Genomic DNA, 20284 nt, shown 5'->3' with positions numbered 1-20284 from the left:
AAGACAGCTTCCAGGAGCCCTAAGAGCACCAGTGTTCTAATTCACTTGCAACAGGAATGGTAGACTATTTTGGTGCTTGTATTCCCCCCAGGAGTCTGACCTGATCTGATAGGACCTGGCTTCATCACATGACCACAGCTAACCAGTTACAGTGGCCAAAGAGACAAGGTATGAGCTGATTGGCTGATGTACTCAATGGGGTGGGCTCTGCTGCCTGGGAACTACTTGGATCTCCATCCTTAGAAATTTGAGCTGGTGGGGTGGAAGGTGTGGGTAGGTCAAGGTGGATGTGGAGGCTGGGGAGGGAGTTTCCCCACGTTCTCTCTGGAGGTCCTTTTTTTATCACATGGTTGGTCTTTCTATGCAAACATTTGGTCTGGGTTGCATGCTGGGAGGCATCTCACCCTTCTTTCCTTCTTTGGAGCAGGGCATCAGGTTTTCAAACCAAAGTTGACCACCAGGTTGGAGCAAGGAGATGATCCTGGTGTCAGGGAGAGAGATGTCCCTGGAGCCCCCCAGCGAGGTGATGTGGAATCAACGTGAGACACACCTCCACATGTGAGCCGGAGAGATAGCACCGCAATCTCCTTGGGAAACCCTCCCTATACGCCCCTGGGGAGGTGGGACTAGTCTGCAGGACAAGTTTCCTTCCAGAAATGCTTTTCCATTCCTCCAGCCCGAGAGATTCTTCCACTCTCACGTTCTCATCCCCACCCTTCTTCCTTGTCCTGCATCCTCTGTATCAGACTCCTTGGGTGGCAAGCGACAGAAACCCTGACTCAGGGCCTTGGCACTGGCTGTTTCCTCCATCTGCAGTGCCCCTCCTCCAGGGTTTTTCTGTTGCTGCTTCAGCCAGCATCTTTTCATTTTCCTCCTTGTATGCATGTATTGGTGCCTTCATAGTTTAAAAGATATTTATGGCAGTTCTTTCGTGCTGGCTGGTTTTAAGATTATCACCAGTTTACAGCCCTTTGTTACTTAGGAAAGCATCCACCCATTTCTGAGTAGTAAAATTATCACCCTTCAGCTTCTTCACCTCAAGAATATAGGAGAATATATAGAGAGTTTTCTCTTTCAGATAATACATACATTTCATAAGAATCCCAAATAGTAACAAGGTGTATTCATTATAAAAACAAACAAACAAACAACCTCTTTCTCACTCCAGCTTCTACTTCTGAAGTTCTAATTTTGTTGATATTTATAACCTATCCAGCTTGAGAATTTTCTTTAAATTAAAGTTTTGCTTTCCAAAACCAGATTGCAGTGGTACGAGTACATATCCATCAGAATGACTAGAGGAAAAATATGAGAGTTGGTGCGGCTGTGGAACCCCTGGAACTCTCATGCATTGTTGTGGAAGGTAAATTGGTGCAGCTCTTCAGAAGAGAAAACTGGTGGCCGGCATCTAGGAGAACTGCACCTATACATGCTCCGATCCCAATAACTCCACAGTGTGGCTGGGGGTCACTGTGTGTCTGATGATTCTGCAACCCCCTACCCCCCCCCCCACGCCCCGTCCCCCCGTGACCCGGGCATCCAGGCTGTTGTGTCTCTGCTGCTCGGAAGCATAACCTGCGGCTCTTCCCTGTCAACTCGCACTTCCGTTCTCCTGGAAGACCTGGTCCAGGGCAGGGTCCAGGTGGGGCGAGGGGGAGGGGCGCTCTGGGGAGGATGGCTATTTGAGGCCCAGCTGGAACGCCCAGAAACAGAGACAGTGAGTCAGGGACGCTGGGGTCAAAGAGGAGGTGCAGGACCAAGATTTCCAAACCCTAGTAACAATAAGTTGTAGCCAGCATGACAACTTTGAATACTTTGTTTCAAGCACTGTTTCAGTCACTCGACCTGAGTATCTATGTGGACAGGGGAGGGGCGGTGGTCGTGAGGGGCTCCTTTCGCGCCTTTGTCCTGCGCGGTCCCCGGGCACATTTTCTGGACCCCCTGCAGGATGCCAGGGACCAACACTGAGGTAGCCCGCCCCGCCCCTGCCCCCCGGGAAGCCCGCGCCAAGTCACAACCCGGGAGGGGAGGGCAGTCCCGCCGCTGCAGCTCGGAAGGGTCTGCGTGTGCTCGGGGCTGGAGGGCTGATGGGGGTCGGGGCGGCAGTGGGATTGCGCTGAGCGGCTGCAGAGGGAAGGGGAGGAGGCTCCCTGAGAGCGCGCGCCAAGTGCGTTCAGGGTCTGGGGGGCTCAAGGGGCGCTGCCTAGGAACCCGGGACCCGTGTGGCGGGCGCGCCGGGTAGTCACGGTGAGGACCAGGGAGTCACCCCAGGACGGCCAGCAGTTCTTGGTCCAGTTGAGCGCACAGGCGACTCTGATTCCCGTGGATTCCTCCTGCCACCTAGAGGAGAGAAGACCGGAGGGACAAGGCAGGACGCAGGGTCCAGCAGGGAGGGGACAGCCAGGGCTCTGTCTTCCTGACTGGTGAGGAGCACGGGTCCAGGGGGTATGGGGACAGCGACAGCGACAGTGATGCAGGGAATCTGAAGCCCCGGCGAGGAGGTGAAGGAAGCCGTCTCCTGATACTCACCCCCTAATAACAATAAAATTGTAGCCAACCCATAAATTGCCTGTACAGGTCTCATACACTATTTCAATCACTTGACATGTGATCTGGTTCAGGATACCCTACCCCCAAATGTGGCACCTGGCATATTGAAGCCAAAGGGGTTTGAGAAAACAGCCAAAGCAGGAAATTAACTCTCAGCTCGCCTTTCCCCTTCTTCCCTGAAACAGGTCATAAATCCCTCATGGGAGACGTTCCCTCCCTATACCAGGAGGAAAGGAGTATCCTTACCTCCAAAGAAAAAGGAACGCTTCCAAGAAGAATCCTAACACACAGGCCTTGCTAAGTTTCCACCAAGTTATTACACTGACCTCCTATTCCTTAACCTATTATAGTCTTCCACAACTGTCCACGCCCTATCAAACCTAGCATAAAATACTCAGGTCTGTTTCTTTGGGTCTTCATTTCCTTAGAAAGGCTCTTGTGTCATGTAAAAGTTATATTAAAACAACTTGTAAGCTTTTCTCCTGTTAATCGTCTTTGTTAGTTAATTTTCAGACCCACCCAGGGACCATAAGAGGGTAGAGGAAAAAATTTTCCTCCACTACGCATGTATTTAATCATATTTGATTCTTATATTTAATAAGTTACTGTCCTTTCACTCTGGAGAGACAAACTGAGGCTCAGAGAGTTTAAATGACCTCTGAATTGTAGATTTCCAGATAAAATACACAGGAGGGCACTTCTGGGGAATCCCCCCACCAGGAGTTTGTGTGTTCCGACTTTGTGAGACTAGGCTTGACTCTGCAAGAGTCTGCACGTGTATACCTAAAAAGTCATCGCCAAATCTCAGGTCATAGGTTTTTCTCTTATGTTTTCTTCCAGGAGTTTTCAAGTTTTGGTTTTACGTTTAGGTGTGTGATCCATTTTGAGTTCATTTTTGTGATGGGTACAAGGTCTGTGTCAAGAAATATTAACCATTATGTCATCATTATCATCACTACCATGATCATCATTATGCATAAAATAATTATTGCACGTTTCAGTATGCTTTTCCCACATACCTTGAGCCCCCGCCTGATAAATATTCTTTAGTTAAATACAAATGGCTCCTAAACACAGGAAAACATGTTCTACCTTGCTCATGAAAAAAGAAACATAAACTAGAACTGCCTTGGGTTTCTCAACCTTGGTTTTGGAAAATATGAAAAAGCATCATATAACACTGAGAATGCAGGCTTGCTCACACAGGCAGGTGGGGGGTCTAAGCTGCAACAGTGTCTATGGAACGCAATTTAGAAATCTCTATCAAAATGACACACACATGTGCACTTTGCCTCAGTGATTCCACTCCAGGGGATTTATCTTCCTAGCAGATTTACACACCGCGGAATCGCTGAAGGTCAAAATTACGCACTGAATACTGGTAGCAAAGGGCTGAAAACAACTCAACCACCCAGTAGTCAGGAATGGGTTAAATAAATCAAGTCACAACTATACAACAGAAGCCAAACAGCTGTTCAAGAACAGTGAGCAAATTCTCTTTGTACTGATATGAAAAGCTCTCCAAGGTATACTGGTAAGTAAAAAATGAAGGCACAGAATAGTGTGCAAAGTCTGCCACCTTTTGTATAAAAAAGGGAGGAAATAAGACCATGAGTATTTTTGCAAACATAAAAATATATGTATTATTTTTGGACAAATATATAATTATACATAATAGTGAATCTATGTATCATAATGATAGATGTATTATATATTACTTAAGTACACATTTTATGTTACAGTATATATCATATTGTGCAAGTGTCATATTATACATTGTATTATATCTTTACATTTTAAATTTATTTATAAGATATATATTATATTTATATTTTAAAAATATTTTATATTTTAAAATATATTTATTTGTATTACAGATATATATGTACAGAACCTATATTATAGTACAGATACACGTTTATAATATATATCAATGATAACCAGACGCATCTGTGTGTATAATGCACAAATACATACACATATATATCTACTTATATATACATAAAGAAATTGTGGAAGGACGCTGAAAACATGCATGCTTTCATAATTATTCAATATAATTATTCATAAATATTTAAATAATTGCACTGGTTATCTGGGTGTATGTGGTTTATGGCATTAAAGATTTGGTGGGTGAACACCACACACAAAAATAAACTTAAAATGGATTAAAGACCTAAATGTAAGGCCAGACACTATAAAACTCTTAGAGGAAAACATAGGCAGAACACTCTATGAGAGTAATGGAAATAAAAACAAAAAATAAACAAATGGGACCTAATGAAACTTAAAAGCTTTTGCACAGCAAAGGAAACCATAAACAAGACGAAAAGACAACCCTCAGAATGGGAGAAAATATTTGCAAATGAAGCAACTGACAAAGGATTAATCTCCAAAATTTACAAGCAGCTCATGCAGCTCAATATCAAAACAACAAACAACTCAATCCAAAAATGGGCAGAAGACCTAAACAGACATTTCTCCAAAGAAGCTATACAGATTGCCAGCAAACACATGAAAGAATGCTCAACATCACTAATCATTAGAGAAATGCAAATCAAAACTACAATGAGGTATCACCTCACACCAGTCAGAATGGCTATCATGAAAAAATCTACAAACAATAAATGCTGGAGAGGGTGTGGAGAAAAGGGAACACTCTTGCACTGTTGGTGGGAATGTAAATTGATACAGCCACTATGGAGAACAGTATGGAGGTTCCTTAAAAAACTAACAATAGAACTACCATAGACCCAGCAATCCCACTACTTGGCATATACTCTGAGAAAACCATAATTCAAAAAGAGTCTTGTACTGCAATGTTCATTGAAGGTCTATTTACCACAGCCAGGACATGGAAGCAACCTAAGTGTCCATTGACAGATGAATGGATAAAGAAGATGTGGCACATATATACAATGGACTATTACTCAGCCATAAAAAGAAACGAAATTGAGTTATTTGCAGTGAGGTGGACGGACCTAGAGTCTGTCCTACATAGTGAAGTAAGTCAGAAAGAGAAAAACAAATACCGCATGCTAACACATATATATGGAATCTAAAAAAAAAAAAAAAAGGTTCTGAAGAACCTAGGGGCAGGACAGGAATAAAGATGCAGACATAGAGAATGGACTTGAGGACACGGGGAGGGAGAAGGGTAAGCTGGGATGAAGTGAGAGAGTGGCACGGACTTACATACAGTACCACATGTAAAAGAGATAGCTAGTGGGAAGCAGCAGCATAGCACAGGGAGATCAGCTCAGTGCTTTGTGACCACCTAGAGGGGTGGGATAGGGAGGGTGGGAGGAAGACGCAAGAGGGAGGAGATATGGGGATATATGTATATGCATAGCTGATTCACTATGTTATACAGCAGAAACTAACACACCATTGTAAAGCAATTATACTCCAATAAAGATGTTAAAAAAAAATTGGTGGGTGGCACGCGCACGCGCACACACACACACACAAACGGTGAGCAGACTTTCCACTGCATACTGCTTATTTAATTTAAAAAAATTTAAACCATGTGTTAAGTATTGAAAACATTACTAAAGCATTTACAGGAAGCAGGTCTTCTGTCCCCTCCAATCCAGCCTGGTTCTCGCGCGCCCCCCAGCGGAGCCTGCCGGAAGCGGCCTGCGTTTCCCGCGCAGCCCTCCGGCCGCCCCACAGGGCGCACGCGCAGACCGCACACAGCGCATGCGCCATGGATTTGGGCGCCAAGTCCGAGGCGGAGCGATTCAGTCAGGCGGCGGCGGCGTCGGGCGAGTACGGTGAGCGCGTGGTGTCCCGGACCCGGACACGGCGGGAGGCACGTGGGGGCGCGGAGAGGGCTCGCGGGCAATGGAGGCGCGGGCCTACCTGAGGCGACGCTGGGGCGGCCGGGCCCCTTCACTGGGAAGTCGACGGGAAAGGAGGCGCTAAGTAGCGGCCCTGAGGGGAAGAGGCGGGAGGCCGCGCGGGCGGTTGTCGGCTCTGAGGAGGACGCGGCGGCCTCCCTGCCCCTCATACCTCGGCCTCCTGCTAACGCCCTCCTCAGCCAGAAGGCTTTCCGGGCTGGACGGATCCGCCCGCCCCCGCCCTCCCCCACCAAACACCCTCCTTTCCCCCTGAGGACCTTCGCGCATCCCCTCCAGGGCACCCCTCCCCTTCGAGGACCCCCCCTTCCCCTCAGAACACGCTCCTTCCCCTTTGAGGACCCCCGCCCTCCTCCTCAAGGACCCCACCCCGGCCCTTCCCCCCGGAACATCCTCCTTTCCCCCTGAGGACCTTCGCGCATCCCCTCCAGGACACCCCTTGCCTTCGAGGACCCCCCCTTCCCCTCAGAACACGCTCCTTCCCCCTTGAGGACCCCCGCCCTCCTCCTCAAGGATGCCACCCCGAGTCTCCCCCCAGAACACCCTCCTTCCCCCTTGAGGACCCTCCCCCGCCCTCTCCCCAGAACCCCTCCTTCCCTCTGGAGGACCCCCACCCTCCCCTTCGAGTACCCCCCAGCCCTCCCCCTCCAGGACCCCTGCCTTCCTCCTCAAGGACCCCACCCCGGCCCTTCCCTGGCCAGAACACCCTCCTTCCCCTTGAGGACCCCCCTCCTCAAGGACCGCTTTCCCTTTTGAGGACCCCCCCAGTCACTTTCCCTCCCCCCCGTAGGCCTCCTCCGCTCCGCATCGAGACCCCACGCCCCCTTAAGCCCCCACCTCTCCCCTCAAGGCCCAGCTCTCGTACTTGGCCGTGCCTTGGTCCCGCCCCTCTGCCCTGTCCCTGACTGTCTCCCAGCTCCGCCCGCTTTCTCTACCGCAGCTCAGCTCCTTCATTCTGCGCCCCCCCCCCACTCTGTCCCGCCCTTCCCTCTCTGCGTTTCTCCCCCGTGCTCTGGTTCCACCTCTCCTCTCCCAGTCCCTTACCTTCCCTCTGCCTCAGCACTGCCCCACTCCTGCGGCTCTGCCTCAGTCCCACTCTGCGTCTGTCCCCTCTGCCTTGGCCCCTGCCCCTCCCCCATCTCAGTCCCACCCCTCCTGTCTGTGTTCCTTCCCCTTGCCCCATGTCTCCGTCTCCCTCAGCCCTGTTCCCCCTTCTCCTCCACTTCTGTCCCCCCTTCTCCTCCACTTCTGTCCCAACCCTCCTCTCCGTATCCTTCCCCTCTGTGCTGGCTCTCCGCAGTCCTGCCTCTCTTCTCTGCTGCTCCTTTACCTGAGTCCTGCCCCTTCTTTCTGTGCGCCTGGCCCCTGCCCCGGCACACCCCTCCTTTCCCAGACTGGCAGCTCTCTTCTGCGCTTCCTCCTTAGCCTGCCCCACTCCTGCTCTGCTCTGCCCCTGCGCTCTGCCGTGCCTTGCTTTGCTCCCTTTCTCTTGCCTCGCACCTCTCTTCCGTTTGCTCCCTTCAGCCCCTGCTTCCTCCTCGCACCACAGCCTCTGCCCACCTGGGATCTCTCGGTCTCCGCCCCCTTCTCCCGACACTCTCATCCCCGTTTCTCTGGAAGTTCTTCCCTACTCAGAAATCAAACAACCTACCATCTCTCATACATTTTTTTTAGGAACTCTTGAGCTTTTTTTTTAGCGTTTAACGTATTAGCTACTTTTTTTTTTAATTTTTTTTTTTTAGTCATTTTATTTTTATTTATTTATTTATTTATTTATGGCTGTGTTGGGTTTTCATTTCTGTGTGAGTGCTTTCTCTAGTTGTGGCAAGCAGGGGCCACTCTTCATCGCGGTGCGCAGGCCTCTCACTATCGCGGCCTCTCTTGTTGCGGAGCACAGGCTCCAGACGTGCAGGCTCAGTAATTGTGGCTCATGGGCCCAGCTGCCCCGCGGCATGTGGGATCTTCCCAGACCAGGGCTCGAACCCGTGTCCCCTGCATTGGCAGGCAGATTCTCAACCGCTGCGCCACCAGGGAAGCCCTGTATTAGCTACTTTTGTCACTACTGTCTAGCATGCTTCCCTGGAGAACGGGGTGGGGGGGCGGGGGTGAGATAGAAGGGGCTAATTGGGTAGAAAGGATAGAAAGTATAAATATTACCTTTCTCCTTTCAGGAAATTTACTTGCTGCCCTGTTTCGTTTCAAAATTCATAATATTTTTGCATTAAATTACATTAACACATCTATTTTCGTCTTACTATAAAACATGTTTCTTAATAGTAGACTTAAAAATTGATTCTTCAGGATGGTATGCCTCGTGATTATCAGCTCCCACCTTATTTAAACCTTACAGCAACATGAGAAAAAAGGTCTTTCTTCTTTTTCCTTATTTTCACAGATGAGAGAAGCTAAATTTATTTATTTAGTTATTTATTTATAATTAATTAATTTTTGGCTGCGTTGGGTCTTTTTTGCTGCACGTGTGCTTTCTCTAGTTGTGGTGAGCAGGGGCTACTCTTGGTTGCGGTGTGCGGGCTTCTCATTGCGGTGGCTTCTCTTGTTGCGGAGCATGGGCTCTAGGTGCGCGGGCTTCAGTAGTTGTGGCACACAGGCTCAGCAGTTGTGGCTCGTTGGCTCTAGAGCACAGCCTCAGTAGTTGTGGCGCACAGGCTTAGTTGCTCCGCAGCATGTGGGATCTTCCCGGACCAGGGCTGGAATCCATGTCCCTTGTATTGTCAGGTGGATTTTTAACCACTGCACCACCAGGGAAGTCCCGAGAAAAGCTAAATTTAGAAAGGTGCTACTAATTACCCACGTTTCCACATCATTTTGTGTAGATGGCTAATGTTCCAAAATAAAGAAACCATTTACTTCCCATATGTCAAGTAAATATTTAATAATGTTTAAAGTGGAAATGAAATTATATTCTTCTAAGGAACTTTTTGGTGAATGGAGAAATCAGAAGTGCAATTATGAATTATTTTAAAAATAATTGAAATAGGAGTGGTGACATCCCCTAAATTTTGATATATAACCAAAATTAACAGCTTTCAGTAGTCAAGAAAGAATGAAATAAATTAGGCATTTGTTTCAGGAGATTCCCAAAGTCCCACAAACAAACTGATAAAACTCTAAAGGAACCAGGAGTGAGAAAATAATAAAGATAAGTGAAACTAATACATGAGAAAACAAAAATAATGGCATTGGAACTAGCAGCTGGTACTTGGGATGAGTGGCAATAATGAAAAAAACAATAGCAGTAATTAACAAAAAAGACAAACTGGGAATAAAGCAACATTGATTAGAGACAGGATAAAGTTGTGTACTTAGGAGATTTCATATTCTCAATCATGTGTTAATATATTTCAACTTCAAGAAAATGGATGATTTTCCAGGAAAAGTATTTTTTAAAAATTGGATTCAAGAAATAGAAAACCTGAGCAGACCAATGAGCATTACAAAGCACCGAACAAAGTCATTAATTGGTTGACATCAGAGAGCCTTTTGCCCAGATGGTTTTAGTGGTATCAAGAATTAAAAAATAAAGTTTGAGTAAAAAATTGTTAGGAAGAAAAACAATGTGCCAAGAACTACTGAGGTATGTGGTTAAAAGTTGGATGATAAGGGATGTAGGGTTAGGATAAGACTGAGCTCCAAAAGATAAATATTTAAGGGAAGCAGAATCAAGAATTTATGTAAAAGAGAGAAAAGGATGGATGCTGAGGGTGCCCTCTGAGGAGACAGAGCCATGAGCCTGGAGGGCCTTGACTGTTCAAGGTCTTGCTTTCTCTCTTTGGGCCAGGAGAAAGAATTGTGACTCTGTTCTAGCTTTGGACCTGGCTAGTCTTGGGAGGCAGGCTGGCAGGATTTCACAGTCATTTCCACTACTCCTTTCTCAGGATCCTTCCCTGGAGGCTGCAGACCTAGAAATTCAATGCAGGGGGGCCTCACACATCCCAAGAAGGAAGCGATAGCAAATTTAATAATTGGTGGTAGGTGGGAAAGTTTTTAGAAAAAAATTATACTCTTCTCATACCTTATCCCAGACTAAATTCCAGCTAAAGAATTACAATGAAATGTTTAAATAAAGAAATAAAATATATTTAAATATTTAACTGATCTCTGAATGGGTAGTGATAAATTGGACTTTGAAATATTAAAGTTCTATGAAGACTAAAGAGAAAGTGTGGCATGGTTGGAATTTTTTTTTAAGCAAATAGGTCAAAGAGTGAATATCCTTTATTTATATGGAGCCTTTACCAATCAGCAATAGGAACGCCCTGGTGGAAAAAGGGCAAAGGGTAGGAGCAATGTATAATTGGCCAATAAATCTGAAAAAAGTAGTAAGCTCTATTATTAATCAAAGGAAATGCAAAATTAAAGGATAAAATATATCTTTCATTTGTCTTATTGGCAACAGATTTTGAGAAATGATAATGTTCTTGGCTGGCAGAACTAGTTACATAATTTGCAGGGTGGAGTGCAAAATGAAAAAGTGGGGCCCCTTGTTTAAAATATGGAAAGTCTCAAGACAGCAACAAGAGAGCATTAAATTAAGCTTGAGCCCTTCTGAGGCTCTGTGTGACTGCACTGGTTACATGCCCATGAAGCTGGCCTATTGACTTGCAAGGTGGGTATGTAATCTTATATATGGAGATTGGAAGAAGAAATTGGGGGAAGCCTTTGGGAGGAAAATTTGGCAGATTGTGTTAAGAACTTTTTAAAAAGTTCATACCCTTTGTCCAGGTAATTTCGCTTTTAGGAATCTGTCCTAGAAGGGAAATATCAGAGATGTGGACAAATACTTAGTTTCAGTGGTGTTCATGCATTATGATTTATAATAATGAAAAACAAAAATGTCTTCAAACAGAAAAACTGCTTGTCATATAAATCACAGATGCATGTTTTTTAGTGGAGAGGAGAAAAGAAAAAAGGAAATGTTTCCCCCAAGTGACAGTTTTGTTCGTGATTTCATTGAGTGCAAATTTTATAGAAGAAAAGTATTTTTTATTTTCCTGATCATAGAAGATAGAAGGTTCATTGTAGGACATTTGAAATTAGGAAGTAGTTTTGAGGGAGAAAGTATAAAATCACCAGTAAAAATAATTTGTAGTCTCACTGCTCATAGATAACCCCCTTGGTGTGGTATTTTGGTTTACTTTCCAGTTTTTTTTCCTGTGCTTTATATGGTTGAGTATACATTCTATATTCAAGTTTGTTTCCTGCTTTTTCACTTAATATTACAACCTAGATATTTCCCCACAACTATAACAAAGCTAAAAATTTTTTAGTCAAATATAATACAGAAAAAGGCACAAACCATTAGTATATAGCTCAGTTTTCACAAAACGAACACACTGTGTCCATGTCGTGAGCTCCTGGATTAAGAAAATAGAACATTACCAGCTTTCCGGAAACCTCTTATGTTGTCCTCTCCCAGTCATTACCACTGGCCCCCGAATCTCAGTCCCAACTTTTACCACCATTCTGACTTCTAACACCTTAGATTTGTTTTGCTTCTTCTTGACCTGTGTACAAATGGACTCATATAATGTGGACCTTTTTTTGAGCCTGGTTTCTTTTACTCAACAGCAAGATGCCTCCATATTCTCAATTCTGTTTAGAATTCCACTGTTATGCATATACCATTCTACTGTGGCTCTGTCTCCTCTCGAACACTTAACTATCATCTGATTTTTTCATTTTGAATATTCTGGAGGGTGTGTAGTGATATCTCATCGTGGTTTTAATTCAAATTTCTCTGATAACTAATGAAGTTGAGCCCTGTTTCGTATATTTACGGCCATTTAGCTGTCTTCTTTTATGCAGTACCTGCTCAGATCTTTTAACTTTTTTGCTCTTGTTTTGTTTGCCTTTTTCTTACTGATTTGCATGATTTCTTTATATATTTTGCATATGAATCCAGTTCTTTGTAGGACATATGTTTTGTAAGGATCTTTCCTCATTCTGTATTAACTCATTTAAATTCACTTTTTTAAGTGACATTCTTCTGTGATTCATCAGTTAGTTCAGTTCATTGTGGTTTGGGGTTCAAGCCTCTTTTCCCTTCACTGCCATTTCTGAAATTTTACTAGCCTGTGCCTGTGGATCTTCTAGACCTGGTACTGTGACTGAGGCAGCATCCTGTCTGTAGATGTGCAAATCTATGTGAATGTTCATTTAGACATTTGTGTGAAAAGAGCTAACTTCCTTTGCTTCAAATAACCTTTACTGTCCAGTCCTAACTGTGGAAGCCATTTGTGAGTCTCTCTATGTAATTTCTGCAGGTCCTGAGGTTTCTGAATCCTTTCTTCATCTGGTACAACTCTGCACACCATCTTCCACAGCAGTGTCTTCTGAAGCAGCCTGCCTTTTAGAGTATTTTCATCCTTTGAAGGGCCAAGCTGTAAAGATGCTGCATATGACAGAGGTTTTGGATATCTTGAGGAATCCCCAGCTCATTCATCTACGTGATCAAGAAAAAAATCCAGAAACCATCCGCATAAGAAACCCAGGGGCTCTGAAAGTTTCTCACCAAAAGTTTAGGCATTTTCAATACCTGTCAGTGACTGAGCCTCACCAAGCTGTGAGCCAGATCCAGGAGCTCTGCTGGCAATGGCTGCAGCCAGAGACCCGCACCAAGGAGCAGGTGATGGAGCAACTGGTGCTGGAGCAGTTTCTGAATGATCTGCCAGAGGAGGTTCAGACATGGGTGAGATCAAAACAGCCCAAGAGCAGCAAGGAAGCAGGAAACCTGGTGGCAAACTTGATCCAAGCGTGTGAGGAGAGAGGTGAGAGAGGAAAGATGCAACTGGCTGTTTGTATTTATTGAACATTTGCTGTATGCCTGGCATGTAATAGGGAGCTTAATAAAGATTTGTTGAATGACTGAACAAATGAATTTTATAATCCAGTCTCATCTGCCTAATCTTGTGTGAAATGGAAGAAATTAGGGGTTTGGCTTTTGCTTATTTATTATTTCTCTAGGAGTACCCCTTCTCTCCAGCTTTGTTCCCCCTCCCTTCCACATTTCTTATTAAACCTAAACTTTAGTATCAACACAAAAGACCACACAACCAAAAAAAAAGGCATAAAATGTGGGAGATATGAGGCCTGGAAATTTAACTTCTGTTAAAATTTGACTTGTCGCTTAGCAACTCAAGTTACTAGATTGGAACTAAGGGCATTTCAATAATGAGAGAAGAAAGCTGTTCACTCCTAATAGTCCTTTGAATAAAATTGATACTAAAAACAAAGTATTGTTTGGGTGTATATAGAGAGAGACAAGGAGAGAAAGGCAAGGGAACAAGACTTGGGTGTGGACCAGTGGGATGGGTTAATTACATTTAAAAGTATAAACAAATAAATCTGAAATAAACATGAGGGTCATGCATGGCTGAATACTGATGTGTCATGAATTAAGGATTCTGATCAGTCCTGTGCACCTGAATTCCTTAAAAGAATTTTGAAGATGTTAATAGTGAACATGTTGGACACTTAAAATGTACTACATTCTAGGTATTTTATAATATTCACTTACTTCTCTTACTAGCCCTTGAAAGAGGTATTACCCTCCTTCCATAAATGAGGAGACAGAGGCACAAAAACGTTGACTGACTGGCCCCTGGTCCCACGGTTAGTAATTGGCAGTCAGGATTCAGCTGGGAGGCTGGCACCAGCGTCTGTGCTCTTAATCATGGTGTTACACTGCCTCCAGTGGACATGGGGGATATTGTCCCACGTTGGTTTTAAACTTGGCCAAAGGCACAGCCTTTGATGGAGCTGGAATTCAGGGGAAAGGAAAGCGCTCTCTAGGATATGAGAAAGAAATTACAGATTAATGAGAGGTACACTTAGAGACTGCAGGCAAGGAAGGCCTTCAAGGTTCAAGTTTCTTTAGGGAAGGTGGTGGTTGTATTCTAGATCAGTGAGTGAAAAAGATGTAGGGAAAGCTTAGTAATAAGAGTTACCGTTTTTAAAAAATGCATGCTGTGTGCTTTACATATGTAACGTTTAATCCTTACAGGAGCCCTTAGAAGTAGAGGTCTTATCATTTGCATGTTACAACTGGGAAACTGAGGTTCCCTGGTGACTGAATGGACGATGAGGCTAGGACCACTGATACAAATAAAGAGGAACTTCTGCTTTATTTGGAAGGCACTGAGAAGCAATGGAAGGGTTTAGAGGTGGGAGATAACCAGAACTCTTTTCTGGAACTTGCCATATTGAGCTGAGAAATGACTTCTGTGGTCTTTTTCTTGTCATAGGAAGTCCAGGACTGCTGCTCCCTCCCTTGGCAGGACAGGGTGGCGTGGGGGTGGCAGGCTACTCTCTGCACCTGTGGGTGCTGCCAGACTGGACTCAAGCCCATGGTCATTTCTGCTCCCTTCTAGGTTTCCCTGCTCGGGACTCTGTCCTTACAGAAAAGAGAAACACCGAAGAACACCAAAAGAAGGACACAACGATGTTTGACAGTATGCCATCTGCTAGATCTCAGGTGAGTCGAGCTTTCTTCTGATTTAGTTCTCCAATATGGGGACCTCACCTTCCTGATTTCCAGACCTTCCCCGTCTAATTAAACCACATCCTCATTTCCTCAAAGTCTTTATATAAACATTACCTAACTGAGCCTTTGCCTGGCTTTTGTATAAAAAATGTTCTTCTGACTCTTCGTATTCCCCTTCCCTGCTTTATTTTTCTGTGTCACACTTATCACCACCCCACATACTATATCTTCAACGTTGTCACTCTTTTCCTGTCTTTTGAATTAATTTTTCGTTGTTTCGTATTCCATTTTATCTCCACTTTTGGCTTAGTCAAAACCACCCTCATGTGGTTTGTACTATTATTATGCTCCTTTTTATATATGAAATAAATGGCAGCTATTACAGGGACATGATACTGTTGTGAGGTGTTTTTTTTTTTTAATTTGCTCCTTAATGTTCTTTTTAAATCACATTTTGAAACCTAGAAGAAATTAATATGCTGCACTTCCTTTAGAAACAGAAAAAAATTCATGGGAGGGGGTGACGATTAGGAAAAAAATTGTCTAAAAATGCTCCTTGAGGGAGAGATGGGGGGAAAAAGTTGAGAAACACTGTCCTAGATGATCTGTTCCTGAGAGCAGCCCTCTGTCCTTACAGTGTCCGTGTCAAGGATCCCAAGTGAAGATGCCCACAGGGACTACTGAGGTAATATAAATGAATACCATATGTAAGTGGGTGGATTATGACAAACTGGGGGGGCACCTGCCCCACCTAAGGGGCAGCTATGACTCAGCTTCAGCTGATGGTACCGTGTGAGGGTGTGGGACCAGATCCCCAGATCTTCTGATTTTTTTTAAAGAGAAGCCAAAAATCCAGTTAATAATTTGAAATACACAAATTTTTTGGTGTTGGCAGCTAATACGAATTTTGAAGAAAGAATTTAAAAAAACACATGTGAGCCAAATAAATCCCTCTGTAGGAGCTGGGCAGCCAGTATATGCCCTCTAGTTTAAGTCATATGTTCATTGATCTGCATAATGTTTCCATAAAAACACAAAAGATGTGTATTAGTAAAACGGGTATCATAGTCTTATGTAGTCTTCTAATATCTGCTTTTTAAATTCGCCCTTCGGTTACCAAAATTGTTGCATGTAACTGTAGTTAATTAGGTTGTATTGCTGGAATACTATTCCATGGTATGACTATACCATAATATATTTATTTCTTCTACTATAAATGAATGTTTGGGTCTTTTCCATATTTTGGATGTTATAAGACAGATGTTATGAACATATCTATCTCCAAGTACACGTGAGCAAATATACCTAGGAACAGAATTTCTGAGTCCAAAGTGGTTTACTAATTTACATTTCCCTTAGCATCTTATAAGAGGCCCCAAAGGTCCACATTTTAGACAATATTTCATATTGTCAGACTTATTAACTTTTGTCAGTTGAATGGGTATAAAATCATACTTTGTCATTTTGAAATGTATTTTCTTATTTATTAATAAGATCGAATATCTCTTCATATTTATGAGCTCTTTGTGTTTTATGGATGAGTCACTGAGGCTTAACCTATCCATTCTCATAAAGCTTGTTGGAAAGAACCAGACCCAGAACCTAAACCCAACTGTCTCGGATTCCTGAGGTTGAGGTATACTGCTTAGCTTTTAATTATTTGCATTTTTTCTTTCTTTATAAAGTGACTTAAAAGGATTTTTCTCCTGCAACCCAAATCTTTCAAAATTAGCAGCAGGAACTATCTCAGAAATGTTCTCACTTCTCTCAGACTATAAGACAAAAAAAGGTATCTTTCTAAGTCCCTAGAAATAATCTAAGTGGATTAGAACACTTGGATTAGAAGCTTTCTGCTGGTCTGAACATCTGCTTCATGGTCAGTCCCCCTCTCATCAGGCACCTTTCCCCCTCCTTGGGATAATTCCTGGATTTCAATCATTTAGGAGTGTATCTGGTATTTTAGGAGCTGGTGACTTTCAAGGATGTGGCTGTGGACTTCAGTCCAGAGGAATTAACCTACCTTAGTGCTGCTCAGAGGAAACTCTACCGGGAAGTGATGCTGGAAAATTATAGGAACCTGGTCTCCCTAGGTAAGCTGTGATGACCAAAATTGTCTCCAGACATTGCCATATGTCCCTGGTGGCAAAATCATTGGAAACAGCCTTTATTTTTCTTCTGTTTAAATTTGCATCTTCCTTATTATCTCACCGTCTTTATAACCCAGGCTAGGAGTTCCTGTGGGTACAGGACAGAACCCCCAAGTTATGAGTCTCCTTCTTCAACAGGGTACCAGTTCCCTAAACCTGACATTATCTCAGGGCTGGAAGCAGAGGAGTCACGTGCAGTGGAGGAAGACAGCAGTACAATGATATGTCAAGGTGAGTAGTGAGACAGGAATCGTGGGAAGACAACCCTGGTCAGCCAGGAGGGGCCTGGGAGCTGTTCCCCAAAGCCCTCTCAGCTCAGGGAGAAGGTTGGTAAGTGCTCTCACCTCAGGGGTTCATGCCGCTTCCCCACATCACGTGCACTCGGTACTTCTTTCATCTCCTCTCTGAAGCTCATCTCTTCCTGCAGCATGAGTTCCTCTCCTGCGCAGCTCCAGAGAGGCCAGTTTCCCTTTTCTCTAGTGTTCCAACTCCTGCATTCATTCATGCCTTTCCCCTGGCAGCTAGAAATCAGAGGTCTTTCCTCTTTAACTGAGACAAGCAAAAAACTTTGGCGTGATACCACTCCTCTTTCCAGCCCCACTCAGAGAGTTACCTTTATAAAGCACAGACTTTTGACCAGCTTCTTACCACCCTCAAAAGAAAATCCAAACTTTTAGCAAAACATTTAAATCCGTCCCACTCTGGCCTAAAATTCACATCCCAGCCTCATCTCTCACAGATATTCCAAGTAGAAACCTGTGTTGCTGGCTCCCCAGGACTGTGTACTTTCACAGTTCAGTGTCTTTGCTCAGGATGTTTCATAAGCTTGCCACCCCCTTCACTGCTTACTGAGCCCTGATGCCATCCCCTCCGTTGAGTTTTTCCTGTTCCTAAATGAAATCAACCCCCACCCCCATCTCTTCTCCTGTAGTCATTTATTGCCTGATTGGGGTCCTTTTTATAGACTTATTATGACCATGTGGTTGGATAATGCTTTGCTCAAAATAGGCATTTAATAAATGGTGAATTGAAGGGAATGGGGTAAGATTAGAGATTGGGAGCCAAGAAAAGAGTTAGAATCCTTTTGCTTTATTCTGAGCAAGAGGTCGTTGACCTGTTTACGCCAGCGTTTCCCTAATGGTCCTGTAGAACTATGGTAATAGGCGTTCTTTAAAAAAAAAAAAAAAAAAAGTGTTCCATGACGAGATCAGTTAGAGAAATGCTGCCTACTATATTTCCCCTCTTTGGAATTTGAGATGCTGATTAAAGGTTCTGAAGAGTCCTACAGGATTGAAAGCTGCTTGACTTGCATCCTATGGTATCTCCCAAATTGACTTGACAGTGGAATCCCTTTATCGCCACAGCTATTAGTTTCTCGGAATAGTAGTAATTTGCCAAGCATGGTCTGGATGCAGACAAACCCCAGTCCCAGCTCTTTCTCTGGTTTCCTCCTTGTTCTCCTGTCTGTGTCTCTGGCATCTTTGTCAACATTCCATCCTCCTGGATGGTCTCTTTTCTGCCTCATCCTCACCCTTCCTTGCTTACTGTCCTTTGCATCCTCCCATTCTCTCCTTAGGTTCCCAGAAAACTCTCAAACCTCTTTAAGAACTGTTCTGCTATGTTTAGTCTCTTTCTTCTCTTTCTACTGTAATGATGTGTCTCTCTGAGTAAAAATAGTAGAGGAACTTTTACATTGCTTTTAGATTGGGAGAAAAAACCTGAAACCAAAGATCTAACTCCAGAGCAAAGCCTGCCTATAGAAAAATCATCCTCAGGGGCAGGAAGACAGGATCTGGAGGTAGGTAACTTCTGGTGTGTCTATGTAAGAGAGTCTTCTCCTGATGATGCATTGGGTTTGCACCAGGTCAACCGGGAGAAACTTTTGAGTCTGGTAAAAATGAATGACCCCAAGACCCTTTCTCAGGAAAGAAGCCATGACAGTGATCAATTTGAGAGACGCTCAGATCTTACTAAACAGTCAGAGGGTCTTCTAGGGAAGGATCCCCAGGAACGCACTCCTCCTGGAATTTGCACCAGTCCCCAGCTGGTGGACAGCAGGCCTTTCATCCAAGAGAACAAACACAACAGAAGTGAATTTTGTGAAAGAAGCTTTAGTACCCAGTTGGCCCGTGAGAGACACGAGCAGATCCATACAGGGAAGAAACCCTTTGAATGTAAACAGTGTGGAGAAGCCTTCTTCTTCATGCCACACCTTACCAGACATCAGAAGACTCATTCATGTGAGAAGTCCCCTGGATGCAATGAAGGTGGAAAGTCTTTCACTCAGCGTGCAAATATCAACGGCTGCGTAAGAATTCATAGTCAGGAGGACTACTATGAATGTTTCCAGTGTGGCAAAGCTTTTATCCAGGATGTGCATCTTTTTCAACATCTCAAGGCCCATGAGGCAGCAAAAGCCCTTCCACCCACGTTGCCCCGAAACAAGACACATTTAATTCGATATCAGCGGAAACATGACTATGTCGGAGACAGAGCCTGTCAGTGTTGTGACTGTGGCAGAGTCTTCATTCATACTTCACATCTCATTCAGCACTACAGAATTCATGCTCAAGAGAGGCCTTACCAGTGTCAGCTGTGTGGGAAGTGTTTCAGCCGACCCTCCTACCTCACTCAACATTATCAACTCCATTCTCAAGAGAAACCGGTTGAGCGCAGTTACTGTTGAAAAACCTTCACTCAGAACATTCTCAACACTTTTGACTTTCCCCTGGAGAGAGACCCTTTGAGTGCTCTGAATATGAGAAGGCCTTCGACCAGCCCTCACACCTTGTTAACGACTTGAAAATTCATCGTGGTGTGGTCAGAAAACAGAATGGTTGCAAGAGGTTAGAACAATCTTTTTGCAAAGGAAGAGTCAGCACATGTGTCAGTCACCCAGGCAAAAAGCCTTACAAAGAATATTTTTGTTGCATACGAAAGAAGCTAATAGATTTTGCCCTTCTTTGGTGTTATCCATAGAATGGAGAACCTTGATTTTGACATCCTGACAAAAAACTTGCGACTGGCAGTTGGGCTCCAGACAGGAACTCTGTTGCCTAAATTTCTACAGAAGTGTTTACATACAGTATCTTTACCACATGGGATGTATCAGCAGAGGGCATGGTAAAAAGATTTTTGAGGTGTACCTATGTTGATTCATCCACAAAGCTGAAGTAATTGGTAACATGCTTACACAGTACTTGGTAATTTACAAAACATTGCCA

At 44.1% G+C, this 20284-nt stretch overlaps 1 protein-coding gene across 1 annotated transcript; it reads left to right on the top strand.

Annotated features, from left to right (window-relative positions):
* The first annotated feature begins 12766 nt into the window (after positions 1 to 12766).
* ZIM2 (zinc finger imprinted 2) lies at positions 12767 to 19746 on the top strand. Its single transcript, XM_057533752.1, has 6 exons — positions 12767 to 13198; positions 14801 to 14904; positions 15551 to 15598; positions 16877 to 17003; positions 17199 to 17291; positions 18764 to 19746. Exons 1-6 carry the CDS (start codon positions 12820 to 12822, stop codon positions 19744 to 19746), a joined length of 1734 nt encoding a protein of 577 aa, XP_057389735.1. The 5' UTR covers positions 12767 to 12819.
* Positions 19747 to 20284: the final 538 nt, after the last annotated feature.

Source organism: Balaenoptera acutorostrata, chromosome 19 (assembly GCF_949987535.1).
Source record: "Balaenoptera acutorostrata chromosome 19, mBalAcu1.1, whole genome shotgun sequence".
NCBI classification, from domain to species: Eukaryota; Metazoa; Chordata; class Mammalia; order Artiodactyla; family Balaenopteridae; genus Balaenoptera; species Balaenoptera acutorostrata.
This window is presented reverse-complemented; position numbering and strand designations above follow the sequence as displayed.